The sequence below is a fragment of the Jaculus jaculus genome, chromosome 12, assembly GCF_020740685.1.
Source record: "Jaculus jaculus isolate mJacJac1 chromosome 12, mJacJac1.mat.Y.cur, whole genome shotgun sequence".
Lineage (NCBI taxonomy): Eukaryota > Metazoa > Chordata > Mammalia > Rodentia > Dipodidae > Jaculus > Jaculus jaculus.
This window is the reverse complement of record NC_059113.1, coordinates 100147427-100163920: the sequence shown is the minus strand read 5'-3', so window position 1 is coordinate 100163920 and position 16494 is coordinate 100147427. Positions and strand designations below refer to the sequence as shown.

The window sequence follows — 16494 nt, the reverse complement described above, 5'->3', positions numbered from 1 at the left end:
ACATAAAAATAAAAGAGAGACTGATTGAGAGGAGGAGGGGATATGATGGAGAATGGAGTTGCAAAGGGGGATGTGGGGGGATGGAGGGCATTACCAGGGGATAATTTTTATAATCATGGAAGTTGTTAATAAAAAAAAATTGAAGAAAAAAACAGGATAATTAAGGGTAAAATTATTGTTGATTTGTCAAGCACACAAAGAGATCGTGTAAAGGTTTCCTATTCAAATGTTCCAAATCAACCAATATACTGTGTGTACTGAGATCTTATTATCTTGTTATCTTTTCAGTTGGGGTTCTCATTAAAAAATATGGAAACTAGTTTAACAATGAGACATGAAAGTTTTATGCTTTGAGACATCATGGTGGTGCACGCCTTTAATCCCAGTGCTTGGAAGGCAGAGGTAGGAGGATTGCCGTGAGTTCAAGGCCACCCTGAGACTACACAGTGAATTCCAGGTCAGCCTGGGCTAGAGACCCTACTTCCAAAACCAAAACAAAAATCTTATTATTTGGGTTAAAGAAGTGGCTCCGTGGTTATAAAGGTGCTTGCTTGCAAAGCCAGACAGTTCAGGTTCAATTCCCCAGTACCCACATAAAGCTAGATGCACAAAGTGGCACACATATCTGGAGTTCATTTGCAGCAGCTAGAGACTCTGTTGTTCCCATACTTACTCTCTCCTCATTCTTTCAAATAAATATTTTGAAATTCATATTACTGCTTGCTGTGTTGTCCCTTGAACAGGCTCAGCAAGACACCACCCCTGAGCTACGTCTTCAGCCCAAAAGTTTCTATTAATCCAGATCAAGTGTAAAGACAGGGAGCCCAGGGACTGTCAGCTCTGAAGCTGACACAAGTGAGCAAGCCATTTACCACCGGAGACTTGTTTTACTCCTCTGTGAATGAAGTGTCAAATATTTATGTATCAATTCAGGCATGGTGCTCACACCCATCATCTCAGCACTTGGAAGGTAGATACAAAAGATCGTTGCAAGTTCAAGGCCAGACTGTGCTACATAGCAAGTCCCAAGCCAATCAGGACTACATAGGGAAACTGTTTCAATAGGACCAAAACCCCAAACCGTGTGTATGTGTTGCATATGCAGCTGGACCCACAGTGACCTATCTGATAAATCTAGCTTTCTCTGATACAGGTTGACAATTTACAAGGCATGAAGAGAAAGATACTCTACACTAAGTAACTCAAGTCCATTTCTAGATAGATGGACAATTACATAGTAGAGAAGGAAACCAGATTCACATAGTTCTTATGCAAAGGGGACATGTTTGGAGTGTAAAAAACAAAACAAAACAAAACATTATCATCTTCAAACCTTCTACTTTCACAAATGTTAGAGTAAGTGAGGACTGACAAACAGGAAGCACGTGGCTGGGGAGGCAGCTGAGTGGATAAGGCACCTGGTGTGTGCGCGAGGACGCGAGTTCAGACCCCCAACACTCACGCCAAAGCCAGGCAGGGTAAATGTCTTGGTGATTCTAGTTCTGGGAAGCAGGGACAGAAGGATCCCAAGGGTTCACTGGTTACTTAGACCAGTCAAATCCACCAGTTCTAGGATCAGAAAGACTGTGTCTAACAAGTAAGGTGTAGAGCAACTGAGGACTACTCACAACACCTGAGGACTGCACATGCTCACTTCTGTGTCCAGCCTCCATAGCACACATGAACCCTCAAATAAACATGCAGAAATAACAGAACACAGGACATCATGATAAGGAACACATTCAGAAAAGAAGAAAATTTGAAGTTACACAAATGAGGTTATTATTCATATAGATATGAGTACTTGGAAAAATACAATGTCCATTATGGAAGGTTCAGAGACTGGGAAAGCAGTCACTGAAACCCTAAAGAAGGGGTTCTCACTGAGACACCTCACTATTGAGTCCCATCAGTGCTAGCTAAGTGTACCCTAATGATCGATTCATTCTAATTCTTTTTGTCCCACTTTTTAAAACTGTGTACTTCCTGGATAAATGGTTGGTATTTAATATTTCTGTTGCCATTCATTTGCAAGCAGAGACAGACAGAGAAAGAGAGGGAGCGACAGAGAGAATGGGCGAGCCAGGGCCTCTAGCCACTGCAAACAAACTCCAGGTGCATGTACTACTTTGTACAAAGGGCTTTATGTGAGCACTAGGGAATCAAACCCAGGTCCTTAGGCTTTACAGCAAGTGCCTTAACTGCTGAGCCATTTCACCAATCCCCCATTTCTCACTTTCTGATTTTAGTACCATCTCAGTAAATAATTCAAAAAGTAAATTTCCAAAACCAAGACTTCGGGCTAGAGAGATGGCCCAAGTGGACGCTTGCTTGTAAAGCCTAATGACCTTAGATTCTCCAGTATCCACGTAAAGACAGATGCACAAAGTGGCGCATATGTCTGGAGTTTATATGCAGTGGCAAAAGGCCCTGTCTCTTTCTGTCTCTCTGAAAGAAATGAAGGAAGGAAGGAATACAAAAGAAAACCAATGGCTGGAGAGATGGCTTAGGTGTTAAGGTTTGTCTACAAAGCCTAAAGACTCATGTTCCACTTTCCAGGTTCCATATAAGCCAGACACACAAGGTAGTGCATACGTCTGGAGTTCCATTACAGTGGCTAAGACCCTATCACACCAACCAATCAATTCTCTCTCTCTCTCTTGCTGTGGCAGTATGAATAGGTGGCTTCCAATATATTAGATATTTTATTCGTTTGTAGTCTGCACCTGTAGCCATCGGGCTAGAGATGGTGTCACTGGGTGGATCTTGGGATCCAGCCCTAACGTGTAGTGGTGGGTTTGAAATTCCAATCTAAAGATATGCAAACTGTGCCTAGCTGGAGTTACTGAAGTGTGCTGTATTATATGGCTTTTGGCTGTGGCTTCTCTTTGTCTGCTTGGACCTGTGAAAGCAGGCTGGCTTCTTCTGCCGTTATGGAACTCCCCCTGGATCTGTAAGTGTCAATAAATTCTTTCCTCCATAACTGTGCCAGGTCTGGAAGTTCATATCAGCAAACCTGAAGCTGTCTGCTACACTTTCATTAACAACAACAACAACAACAAAAGGCCAGTCTGATGGGCTTTGCCTCAAAAGAAAAAAAAAAGACCTAAGCTCACATAAGCAATAAAGAAGTAAGTCATCTCTCATCCCTACCAGATAATATCAGCTGTTTGCCTTGAACTCTGCTTCTTCCTAGTCAGTATCAGTAAGAACACCATGTTAATATTAACCTGACAATTACATGACATATGACCAAAACATCTCTTGTTGAGACACTACCTCTAGATCTTGTTTAAGTTTTCCACACGCTGGGCTTTGGTTTGTTTCGAGCACAAAGCAGTGTGCACTTAAGAATAAGCACTGACTGGGCTGGAGGGGTGGCTTAGCGGTTAAGGTGTTTGCCTGCAAAGCCAAAGGACACTGGTTCAATTCCCCAGGACCCACGTTAGCCATGTGCACAAGGGGGCACATGCACCTGGAGTTCATTTGCAGTGGCTAGAGGCCCTGGCGTGCCCATTCTCTCTTTCTCCCTTTCCTTTCTCTGTTAAATAAATAAATAAATAAAAATAAAATATTAAAAAAAAGAGTAAGCACTCACTGCCCACGGCTGGAAGTACACAGTGCTCTCATGAGCATGCTATCACTACACCAGGGCTGGGGTCAAAGAGTTTAAGTTATGCACCTTCAAAGTAAAGTTTGCACCCATCACCAATTATGCTATGAAAGTATAACAGAAAGTAATAACTTCAAGTGTTCAAGGGATGAAAAGCAAAACCACCAACCAACCAACAAAAACCTCTAAGGGAATTGGGCTGGTAAATCAACATGCAGGACAAGGTCTAGGATCAAAACTTGAGCAAGGCTTTCATGAGCTTGGTAGTTTTCAAACATTTATAAGTATTAATATATATTTTATGTGTCCAACAAAATTATGAGCTAGAGGTATATATATGAAATATAATGTATGGAAAAATCTTCATTGTAAACAGCTTCCAAAATATCAAGCAAGCATTTATGTAAAATGTAGAATATGAAAGTGTTTGAAGGTTGGGTAAAGGAAAATTGGGAGTTTGTGTATACCTCATAAAATCAGAGGCAGAGGGCTGGAGAGATGGCTTAGCAGTTAAGGTGCATGCCTATGAAGACTAAGGACTCAGGTTCAATTCACCAGAACCCATGTAAGCCCGATGCACAGCGGCTCATGTGTCCAGAGTTTGTTTGCAGTGGCTGGAAGCCCTGGCACACACTTTCTCCCTCTCTCTCATAAATAAATGAAAATAAAATATTTTTAAGAATTAGTGGCAGAAGTGAGCCTGTGCGTTCAAGAGAAAGGGACAGTGAATCGGTGGGCTTTGTGGAGCAGCAACGGTAAGGTGGACAGGTACTCAGGCACCTGCGGAGACACGGAAAGCTAGCACTGCGAGCGCTTCCTTCTCCCCAAGTCCCAGCAGGTGAAGCTGGGCATTCCCGAGACAAGGAAGCACGCCTTCAGCGGCTGTGGGGACTGTTCAGGGCGCAAGACACCCAGGTCAGTGTCCTCATTAGACACTACTGAGGCAGTATTTGACTTTAGTTCTTATCTATTTCTAAGATTTTGTTCTCTGTGCTTCTGTTAGTTTTATGGACTATTCTATAACCTTCCAGTACATTCTTTCCTGCTCACTTTGGAAAGTTGTGTTTTTGTTGTTTGTTTGCAACCAAAAGACTTAACTGAAACCACAAGTCCTCTATAAAGTGGGTAATACTGAAAGCTGATACCCACCTGGCATTTTCATACTGTTTCACAGTCATTAGAGTATCTTCGATTGTTTTATTCACCAAGGTGTTCACGCTGGCGATGAAAAAATTAATGGCCCCAAGCAGAGTCTCTCCATTCTTAGCCAGCAGTTTCTGGGTGTCTGCATTGTAGCCAAACTCTTCCTAAAACAAGGAATTACCTTAGCTTATCCAAGTAATAAATTAGTAGGCGTGACTTTGACAATCTCAGATATATTACCAAGGGGAAAATATATGGTTTAGAATCTAGCAACAGAGTTGCTTACCTGTTCCTCTACTCTTCAGATAAGTAAGAATCTATAGCATAGCCAGGCATATAGTTACTCAACGTTTGTGAACCAACATTATCATCAGCTTATACACAAAGCTAAGCCTAGATTATTTTAAATGTTGATCTACTTTGTGCTGGAAAGCATATTTTAGTTTCTACACTTTGTTTCTATTATACTATAAGCACAGCTGTTAGGGAAATATAGCAGATTATTAATCACAGAAGCTAAAGCCTTCATAACCAAATTAGGTAACAATTGGTTAAAACTTTCAGACATAAAATACATTGTAATTTTTCTGTGTTTTGACTGAATCTCCTCGAAGTATAAATATTAACAAGACACGCTTCTTTGTAAATGGAGTGATGGACTAGCGGACTCCTCAGCACAGGTTCTATCTGTGCGCACAGCTGAGGAAAACTCACTCAACACCAGATTTAGTTCATTCTCTCTGAATAAACCTTGTCTTAGATAAGAAAACATTTCATACTACCCTCTCAGATATGGCAAGAAAAAAACTCTAAATGCTCAGTAGTCAAGTTCCCATTCTAAGGTTCATTCATTATTACATAAATCAGGAACTTAAGTGATCACAGTCTGTGTCTAGCCTGTTACAAAATACTGACATTTCAGCTGAAAAAAATATAAAATTAACAAGAAGATGAAAACTTAATGGTCATACTACTGTTATATTTCCAGATCAGTCATTTAATAACTTAATAAATAGCAGGAACGGAAAACTAGATTATACTAAAAGATTCCACTTAACAGAGGTCCATGTAACTATGTGGGCCCAGTCTTCAAAATTATATGGACTTTGATTGCAAACACAGGAATATATAAACAAAAGGAGCTGGGAGCAGCAGTGCACGCTTGTAACCCTAGCTCTTGGAGACTAATACAGGAGGAGAGCTTCACGTATGATGCTGGTTAGAGCTAATAGTGAGCCCGTTATCAAAGCAAACAAAACAGTGTCAGTCAGCTGAATACAAAAGCTAAGCTGAAATGCAGGACAGCTGCAGATTCTTTTTTTTCAAGGTAGGGTCTCACTCTGGTCCAGGCTGACCTGGAATTCACTCTTTAGTCTCAGGATGGCCTTGAACTCATGGTGATCCTCCTACCTCTGCCTCCCAAGTGCTGGGATTAAAGATGTGCGCCACCACACCCAGCTTGCAGATTTTTTTCTTTTGGCTTTTTTAAAAAAAATATTTTTATTTATTTATTTGAGAGAGTAAGAGAGGGAAAAAGGTAGACACACACAGAGGGGGCAGGGAATGGGCATGCCAGAGCCTCCAGCCACTGCAAACGAACTCCAGAGGCATGTGCCCTCTTGTGCATCTGGCTTATGTGGGTACTGGGGAACTGAGCTGAGGTCCTTTGGCTTTGCAGGCAAATGCCTTAACCGCTAAGCCATCTCTCCAGGCCCTCTTTTGGCTTTTTGAGGTAGGGTTTCGCTCTAGCCCAGGCTGGCCTAGAATTCACTCTGTGGTCTCAGGGTGGCCTTGAACTCATGATGATCCTCCTATCTCTGCCTCCCGCGTGCTGGGATTAAAGGCGTGTGCCATCACAGTAGGCCTATTTTTTTTTTAAATTAACTGGAAGATAATATTGTTCACTCATTTGTCTTCTTAGGCCATACTTGAACTTGTAGAATATTTACTTTAGCACAAACATTTCATTAGTACATGTTAATTATACAATGTGATGGATTGTATTATGACAATTCCATACATACACATAATATCCTCTGATTACGTTCTCATCAAAAAGTCCTCTAAATGTCTGTTTATCCCTTTTGAGCCATGCTACTCTCACTCTTGGGTAGAGAATATGCTGTTTACAGAAGGCAGTGAATATGGAGGAGACCCAAGACTTATCAATATGACAAAAAATTCAGAAGGGCAGAGGTGAAGATACCCAACATTGCTTTACAAGACTAATTATACAGGAAGTGAAAATACATGTTACTGAAACAGAATATATAGAAAAGAATACTTTAACTTTTAGAAAATATTACATAATTGAACTATACTTATTTCCTTTGATATTTGCTAAGAGGTTTTGAAAGGTCAAATTCTCAGAAAAAAATGTATTTTAAGTTATCAGGGGCACAGAAGGGCAGGGCCATGGGTGAGGGTAGTAGGAGAGGGGACCAATTAGAACCAAGTCAAATAACACATGTATATGGAAATGCCCTAATGGATCCCATCATTTGTATGTTAACAAAAAAAATTAATTAAAAGAAAGACTTTAGAGCTGGGGACAGTTCAGTAATAGAATGCCTAACCAGTATGCCTGTGAGAGGCTCAGGGGGTTGATCCTCAGGAATGGGTAAGGAGGAGAACACAAAGGTTATAATGTAGCATTTGAAAACAATTATAGTAATCAGAAAGAAATGCAAATGTATATGCATATGTGTTACATACAAGTCTACTTTCTGACAAACTTCATTTGGTAATTTAATTATTTTAGTATTCTCAGTTACATATATTATAAAATTATTTTAGGAATTACTACTAAACTACACTTGAAATAATCAGAGGATTCACACAGAGTTATGGTTCTGTCACTGAAAATTGAAAGACAAAACAATTCTTAGAAATAAAACTTTAGTTGTCAATGTGAGACTATATGGTATTCACATAAACCTAATGCACATACCAGTACAACAGAACAGAGAACCCAAAAATCAACCCACCCACATATTCTACAGCTACCTGATCTTCAACTAATGTGGAGCCAGCCTCCTTTAGGAAACAGTCCCTTCAACAACGGTGCTGCAGTCCGTGTGCAGGAGGAAGCTGGACGCCTCTCTCCCACTGTGTAAACATCCAACCAGAACGCCTCAAAGACCTAAACGTAGCACCTGCAACTTCTGAAAGAAAACCCAGGGGAAACACTTCAAGATACCAAGATGGACAATGATTTTTGGGACAAGGCCTCAAAAGCAAAACTAAACAAATGTACCAAAATCAAAATTAAGAAGCTTATATGCAGCAAAGGAAACTACAAAAAGAAGATGACCTACAGAATGGGGGGAAAATCCTGTATTTGCAAACTATTCCTCTGAGGAGAGATGTAGAATACACAGAATATTTGAGGAATTCAACAAAACACTCTTGTACTTTGATTGGAAAATGGGCAGATAGCTGAACAGGCATTTCTGAAAACCGGGTAAACAAATGGGCATCAAAGCCACAGTGAATCCAGAGCAGGGATACACACTTGTAATCCCAGCCTTGGTGGAGACAGACAGGAAGATCTGGAGTTCAAGGTCATACTCAGCTCCATATGCAAGTTTCTTGAATAGTTAAAAAAGAAAACCCACATATCACATGACCTAGCATTCCACTACTGAGTGTATCTGAGGGAAATGAAATCACGTCAGACAAAAAGGCCGCACACCCTGGGTTCCACTTATGTAAAACATGCAGACTGCACTCTGTGGAAGAGCAGATTAGTGCATGCAGGGATCTGTGGGAAGAGGTGGTCTGGGAAGAAATGGGAAAGTGATTAAAATGTTCTGCAATTCTTGTGGGGCTCATGATCGTGTGATCTATGCATGACTTTGATAGTGTACTGACTGGCCTGTTGGCTGGTCCTACTCCCTTGGGGACTGAACTCGGCCTTGGTCATGCTAGCCTAGAACTCCACCCCTGAGCTACATCCCCTAAGGACTCATGTTTGACTCTCCAGGTCCCATGTAAGTCAGACACACAGTGACACAAGCATGCAAGGTTGCACATGTGCACAAAGGGGCACATGCAACTTGACTTTGACTGCAGTGGCTGGAGGCCATGGTGCATCGATTCTCTCTCTCTCCCCACTCTCGCATGAAAAAAAACAGCAGGATGGTTTGAAAAAGAAAATGCTCAGCTGGCAAGGTCTATGCAAATATTTCCAAACCATAAAAACTACAAAACGTGAAATAGCCTGGCTCCACACATCTTGGATCATGGATACTCAACATGTGATGAAGGTAAGGCTGTGGTTAGGTTGTAAGTACTCAACAACTGTAGCTCAAAGGATACTGAATTCCCCAAATGCTGGGTGTAGTGGCTCAGCTAAAATCGAGTGTCAGTATTTTTCGTTGCTATGATATGAATCACTATCTATAACAAATTCCCTCTGTCCAAATTTCTATGCCTAAGTGATTTAATGCTCTAAACTGTGTAATTCTTTCAGTTAGAAATCGGTAGGAGAAGGATATTTGTATATTTTGTCCAGCAAGAAATAAAACATTGAGGCATTTAAAAAAAGGTCACAGACTCATTAAAAGAAATTCTTAGCCAGGTGTGGTGGCACACATCTTTAATCCCAGCACTCGTGAGGCAGCGGTAGGAGGATCGCCAAGAGTTCGAGGGCACCCTGAGACTACAGAGTGAATTCCAGGTCAGCCTGGGCTAGAGTGGGACCCTACCTTGGGGGGGGGGGAGGGGGAAGAAAAAGAAAAAGAAATTCTTAAAAACATTTTGCTGAATACTTATAAATGCTGAAAAATAATTTCATTCTAAATGTTTGAATTTATTTTTTTTCCATAGTATTAAGACTGAACCCCAGGCCTTGGCCATGACAAGCATATTCCATCAATGAGCTATACCTCCAGCCCTAAGCTTCATAATTTAACAGTTTCAGTAAATGCACATGAAGCTGGTTTCTATTTATTCAACACACGTGGAGACTAGGTAAGAGTTTTTTTAACGTACACTTACTTTTTAACCTCTAGTGAAGAACCTTACATAGATGTGGGTTTTCTTAGGCTTGGGCAGGCTGAGTAATCATTTTTTTTCTCTCTAATCAAGTCCTTTCGCCTAAAACCTCCAGCTGACATCTATTCTAAGGCACAAACAGACCACTGTGATGACAGAAATCAGGTGGATTCCTAAAGATTATGTATCTTAAAAGGACAGCTCAAATCTCAATTCTATGAGGCCTGGGGATGTAGCTCAGTGGCAGAGCACGCTATAGTCACTGATCAGCCACAGCGCCCAAACACAGAAATTCCGATTAAGAGTTCCACCAATCATAAGTGCAACACATGACTTCTCAGAGTACTTCTATGATTCCCCCCGCCCAAACACACACATACACACATTCCTGATAAAATAATCTTACATGGAGTTCTAGTGACTTCAAACTCAGGTCAGCAAATGCATCTCCAAGCTGCCTTTGTGTATGCACCATCTGGAAAAGTTGTGTTGACAAGGTCTGGGCCAGTTTTAGAATATTTTCGTATTTTTTCTTATTATCTCTTAATATATCAATCTGAGCTTCAAGTTCAAGGTCCACAGTTCTTGAACCACGGCCTAGTTTTTCAGAGATAATTTGCCGTGTACACTAGAAGTGGGGGGAAAAAAACAACAAAAGAATAACCACAAAATAATACAGCAATCCAAAATGTTAGACTCAGTCATCACACATATCAGTTTTCAGTTCATATGAGCCAGCCTAACAGACTAACGCTGTCACCCCTTTTCTCAGGACAAACTATATTTACCAGTAATTTACCAATAACTATTACTAATCATAGAACATTTTAAGATCTATGTAGTAATTATGTATTGATAGATGAACTCACATGATCACACTTTATGCTTATTACATTTGGATAAGTTATTTTAAACCAGTTACCTGGTACTGTTTGGATAATAATATTGAAATTATAAATACAGGAAAAATAGAGAACACCAAGTTTCTACTCTCTTACTGATTTCAATTTTTTTTCTTTATCTTCTCTTTAATTAGTTTGAGTATGTGTGTATGAAGGAAGAATGGAAGGAAGAGGAAGGAAGTGGAAGGGGAAGAGAATCAGAAAAATTACAAATTCCTGAGCGCGTTTGCCTTTGCCTAAATAGCACATTATTAAGTTCCATTATTCTATTCTTCCCCTACAACTTTTAATTTTTTTTTTTTTTTTCCGAGGTAGGGTCTCACTCTAGCCCAGGCTGACCTGGAATTCACTATGGAGTCTCAGGGTGGCCTTGAACTCACGACGATCCTCCTACCTCTGCCTCTCGAGTGCTGGGATTAAAGGCATGCGCCACCACGCCCAGCAACGTTTAATTTTTTACATGCAGCTACTTTCAGAGCAGATGGAAACAAGATTCCTGGCATAATTTTTCGTGAAAATAAAAACTGTAGTTCATTATTCAAAGAGTGACTAGTTAATAAGGAAAAATGTATTGTTCCTCACTAAAAATTATAAAAATATTCTGAAAATATGATAATAATACAGGTGTAATGATTCACACTTAAAATCTTAGCACTCAGGAGGTAGGCAGGAGATCAGGAGTTCAAGGCCAGCCTGGAGCACATGTAATCTTGTCTTGAAAATAAAAAGGTAGCAAATAAGTACATTAAAAAAAATCGTATCCTATACAGTGTGAGATATAAGATTAACGTCTGAGCCAGGAGTGGTGACACATGCCTTTAATCCCAGCACTCGGGAGGCAGAGGTATGAGGATCACCATAAGTTGGAGGACAGCCTAAGACTACATAGTGAATTCCAGGTCAGCCTGAGCTAGAGTGAGACCCTACTTAACCCCCCCCCAAAAAATAAAGATTAGCTTCTGTTCTAAAAATTAAAACAATGTACAAAGATCAATTCTCTACTACTTCAATTCCACTAAACAGAAACTTAAGTCTGATGGATATTTCAAGTTCTCCCATAAACACACAACCAGACATGTAATAATTTAGAGTAAACATGAGATTATTCTTTTTTCTATTTTAAATTTTCTGATATTCTCTTTAGCAGCTAAAGAACTTTATAACAGAGCTTTTACTTCATTTTATAAATTAGCATACAAAGTGCAGGTTTTGAGACCAAAAAGCTTTGCTTCCTCAAGGTGGTCACACCATGTCCTCCTCCAATGTCCTTGCTCTTGGTCACCTCTTGCTGGTCACCTTCCTTTCCTGAAATAAGCTCCCCTTCTGCTTTCACCTCATATGTTATCCACTGAACTCATTAACAGCAGACACTTTCTTAATCATATAGAAAAATTACACAATGTTTAAGAGACGCTGAACTACAGATAAGAGATAAAACCAATACCATAGAAAATGTACACACATCTGTTGGGGGGGGGGATGAAAATCAGAACACAAGAAAAAATAAAACTATTACCATTAAAAAAGTATACACATCTGGGAGGGTGAAAATCAGAACATGGAAAAAGGTAAAACCATCACTATAGAAAATGTCTATGCATCCGGTGAACATCAGAACAGAGAAAAGATAAAACCATCACTACAGAAAACATGTACACATCTGTGTGTGTGCGTGTACATCAGAACAGAGAAACGATAAAACCATCACTACAGAAAACATGTATGTGTCTGGGGATGAAAACAAGAACAGAGAAATGCTGAAGTGGGGACACTGACATTGCGGGAAAAGCGCTGGCAGGAAATGATGTGGGAACGGAAAGAAGACGAAGGGCGCATCATTCACTCCTCCCTTTCCTGGACAGGACATCTTCTGTTGGAGACGGTCACTCACTCACAAGCCACAGCACGTGCGCTCCTGGAAGAAGTCAGAGCCTATCATCTGCTGGAGGTCAGAAAGCCAGAATTCACTGAAGGAGGCTTATAGACCCACAAAATGAAAGTCTACTGCTGTCTAAGTGGACATGTTTTCACAAAAAATAATGTACATGAGCAGACAGTTGGGTCAAAAGCTTAATGAGGAAATGATTTTATGTTTCCAAAAGTAAGATATTGATTACAGGGCAAATTCAAATAAGTCATGAAATGAATTTTGCAACTAAACTGGCAGAGCCTGTACCCTAATACGAGTAATTATACTCTTAAGGGAAATCCAAATGATCTGGAAGAGTACTACAGGTTGCCTCCACATAGCTGCTTTTTTTTTTTTTTTTTTTTTGGTTTTTCAAGGTAGGGTCTCACTCTGGTCCAGGCTGACCTGGAATTAACTCTGTCATCTCAGGGTGGCCTTGAACTCATAGCAATCCTTCTACCTCTGCCTCCCGAGTGCTGGGATTAAAGGCGTGCACCACCATACCTGGCTTCCACATAGGAAGTTGTAGTGAGAAACAAGGGTGTTAAGCCTGGAGAAGTTTTTGACATAATTCCTAAAGACTAGATTTTAATTTGATTCCTAAAATGTATTAGAATTAAGATGCAAAACTGAAGGCTAGACTATATGACACAACCAGTTTATGGAAGAGAATTAAATCTAAGACCTACCCTTCCTCAAAGTCCTTGAAAATGGACCACTTACAATAAGCCAGCAATGTTTCCAGCATAAACTAACAATTCATTTAGAAGACAACAGCTTCCAGATCAAGGTAAATGAAGGAACTGGAAGAAAGGTGATAAAATACGTGAGTTCCCCACTCGGAGGACGGATAAATGATACACAGCACACGAAGTACCGGGACTGCCGTCCCACCTGCTCATGAATTCACAGCAGGCACTGGGCACTGGAACACTCAAGCAACACAAAGAACGTTCCTAGGATGCCACAAAACAGACACTGAAGTATGGAGGAAAGACTTCACAGTAACAATCAATGGACTGGAGAAAAATATAGAGAAGGAAGCCTAAGAGAAGCGAGCAGGGAACAGGTTAGACATGGGCTGACGGAGGTGGTATAGTAAGAAAACCAGACAGGAGACTTTGAAGTCTGAGACTTACTGCTTAAAAAAAAAAATTAAGTTGGCAAGACCCTTTCTCAAAAAAGGAAGGATGGAAGGGAGGGACGGAGGGAGGGAGGGAGGGAGGGAAGGAGGGAGGGAAGTAAGGAAGGAAGGAAGGGCAGGATGGAGGGAGGGAGGACTATACAATAGAAAGATTGTTTTGGTGTGAGTGGGGGGTGTCTCTTGAGATAGTTTCATGTCACCAAAGATGGCCCTGAACTCCAGATTTTCCAAGTTCCAAGTGCTGGGACCATAGATGGACTCATACCTGATTTTTTTTGGTATCTTTATTTTCTTATTTTTAAAACAATGTGGCTGTCTGCATGCTGACTGTGAAACAAATACAGAACGTTAACAATGACTCAACTCAGAGTACTGCAGCCAGGTAAGAAGTGGAAGAAAAGGAATGAGCCCAACTCATGAACAGACGACCAAACACAGCTCCATGAATTCAAAGCAGCGTGAGGCTGGATGGTGAGAAATGAGTAAAACGAGGAGGATCCCGAGCAGCTGGCAAATCTACTCTCATGAGGAAAACGACACAAGAGTAAGGAAAGCAGATTGCTGAAGGAACTGACCAGGAATGCGACACCAGCAGGATCTGCAGACACAGGAGAGACAGCAAGAGACAAGGTGGGCAAGGCACACAGGGCCAAGTCCATACCATCTGCTGAGGGGTTTCAGAGAAACTGTGAAACACTGGGCAGAGGCGGTCCAGAAGGCTGTGAGAGAAGCTGCTTCAATGGTGAGAATGATAAAGACATGAATTATGGCTGTAAAGAGTGGGGTAGAAAGAGGAAAACAGAGTCAAGAAGAATGTAATGACTGACAAACAATGTACACCAGCAAGAAGATAGGGTGGCACTTATGAACACTCAGGTTAGCAGCTGGAATACAAGGAAAACAAAGGTAGAAACCAATCATGGAATAGGCACATCCCCTTCCTGAGGCACAGTGGGGCACTGGCTTAATCAAATGCCCTGCCTGAAAAGAACTGCTTGAACACGCAGCACTTCTGAAGACGACCCCCGGCATTTCTCAGTTCCTGCACTGACAAGAACAAACACTGACACAGCGCATGTCAATGCTCTGTATCCCACGAAGAAAACCTGCTGCTGAGGATGTGAGGTCCTATCTATCCTGCGGGAGATTCTGCAGTGTCTAGAGGACGTGACGTGACATCCATCCCGTGGGAGATTCTGCAGCGTCTAGAGGATGTGATGTGACATCTATTCCCACCGTCTAGAGGATGTGACATGACATACATCCCACAGGAGATTCTGCACTGTCTAGAGGACGTGATGTGACATCTATTCCCACCGTCTAGAGGATGTGATGTGACATCCATCCCACAGGAGATTCTGCAGTGTCTAGAGGACGTGACGTGACATCTAGTCCCACCGTCTAGAGGATGTGACGTGACATCCATCCCACAGGAGATTCTGCAGTGTCTAGAGGACGTGACGTGACATCTAATCCCACCGTCTAGAGGATGTGATGTGACATCCATCCCACGGGAGATTCTGCAGTGTCTAGAGGATGTGACGTGACGTGACGTGACGTGACATCCATCCCGTGGGAGAATCTGCAGTGTCTGGAGGACGTGACATCCATCCCGTGGGAGATTCTGCAGTGCCTAGAGGACGTGATGTGACATCCATCCTGTGGGAGATTCTGCAGTGTCTAGAGGACGTGATGTGACATCCATCCTGTGGGAGATTCTGCACCATCTAGAGTACGTGACATGACATCCATCCCATGGGAGATTCTGCAGTGCCTAGAGGACGTGACGTGACGTGACATCCATCCTGTGGGAGATTCTGCAGTGTCTACAGGACGTGACGTGACATCCATCCCGTGGGAGATTTTGCAGTGTCTAGAGGACGTGACGTGACATCTATCCTATTGGAGACCCTGCACTGTTGCAGAGGACGTGACATCATAGTTAACAAAATTATCTGAAAAAACAGCTTCATTCTGTTTACTCTTTAAGAAGACACGTAGATCTATTGTGGATAAAAATATTGACAACTTTTGATGTTCCAAATACTCGATACAGATCCAGTGCAAAATTCAGAGTGTTGCGGCTCATGCCATCATGAGCCTTGGACTGCCACGGCTTCCACCTGAGAGTGAGTGACACTGTATGATTCCTGTTACAATCCTAAGTATTATATGTCTTTGTGGCTTGGACTGTTTGTAATACATCAAGAACACTGTAGATTTAGAACTCTCATTGTTGCATAAAACTCATAAGGAAAATCATGGGGAAAAGAAAAGTAGTCAGAAGCAACATAAATAGCAATTTTTACAACATAATTCATTTGCCATCTGGTATTGCCTGTACAGTTAATAGTTACTTATTACAAGATACTCACATAATTTTAAACTTTAGAGAACTGACATGAACTTGATCTTCAGTTCTTATAAAGTATCAAGAAAGGCTAAGCTCAGTGGCACCTGCTGTGGTCCCAGCTATTCAAGAGGGAGAGGCAGGAAGATTGCTTGAGTCCAGCAAAAAGAGCCCAGACTGACCAACACAGCGGGATCCCACCTCTTAAATGAACAGAAAATGAAATGCCACAACCAGGAGAGAGGAGGAAAGTACAACCGCAGCAGCTCTACAGCTAACATGCTCCCCGGCTCCTCTCAGGGGGTGGCCCTTGCAGGCTTGGCCCTCACTGCGTGGTGCGGACTGGCGCGGAGCCTGCAGCAGCCCTCCCCGTCTGCCTCCCCAGCGCTGAGACCGCGGGCGTGAGCTGCCACATGGCCACACTCTAAGACACTG

General features: G+C 41.7%; 1 protein-coding gene across 9 annotated transcripts in view; it reads right to left on the bottom strand.

The window, feature by feature from the left end:
* Arfip1 (ADP ribosylation factor interacting protein 1) overlaps nucleotides 1-16494 on the bottom strand; it is a 110027-nt gene that overhangs the window by 29060 nt on the left and 64473 nt on the right. For 8 of the 9 annotated variants that reach the window (XM_045130935.1, XM_045130932.1, XM_004655867.2 and 5 more), the window contains 2 exons: nucleotides 10161-10382; nucleotides 4763-4920 (listed from right to left, as the gene is read on the bottom strand). In XM_045130935.1, coding sequence (XP_044986870.1) covers nucleotides 4763-4920; nucleotides 10161-10382 — 380 coding nt within the window. The remainder of the gene's footprint in view (nucleotides 1-4762; nucleotides 4921-10160; nucleotides 10383-16494) is intronic. The other variant, XM_045130936.1, reaches the window with a different exon arrangement.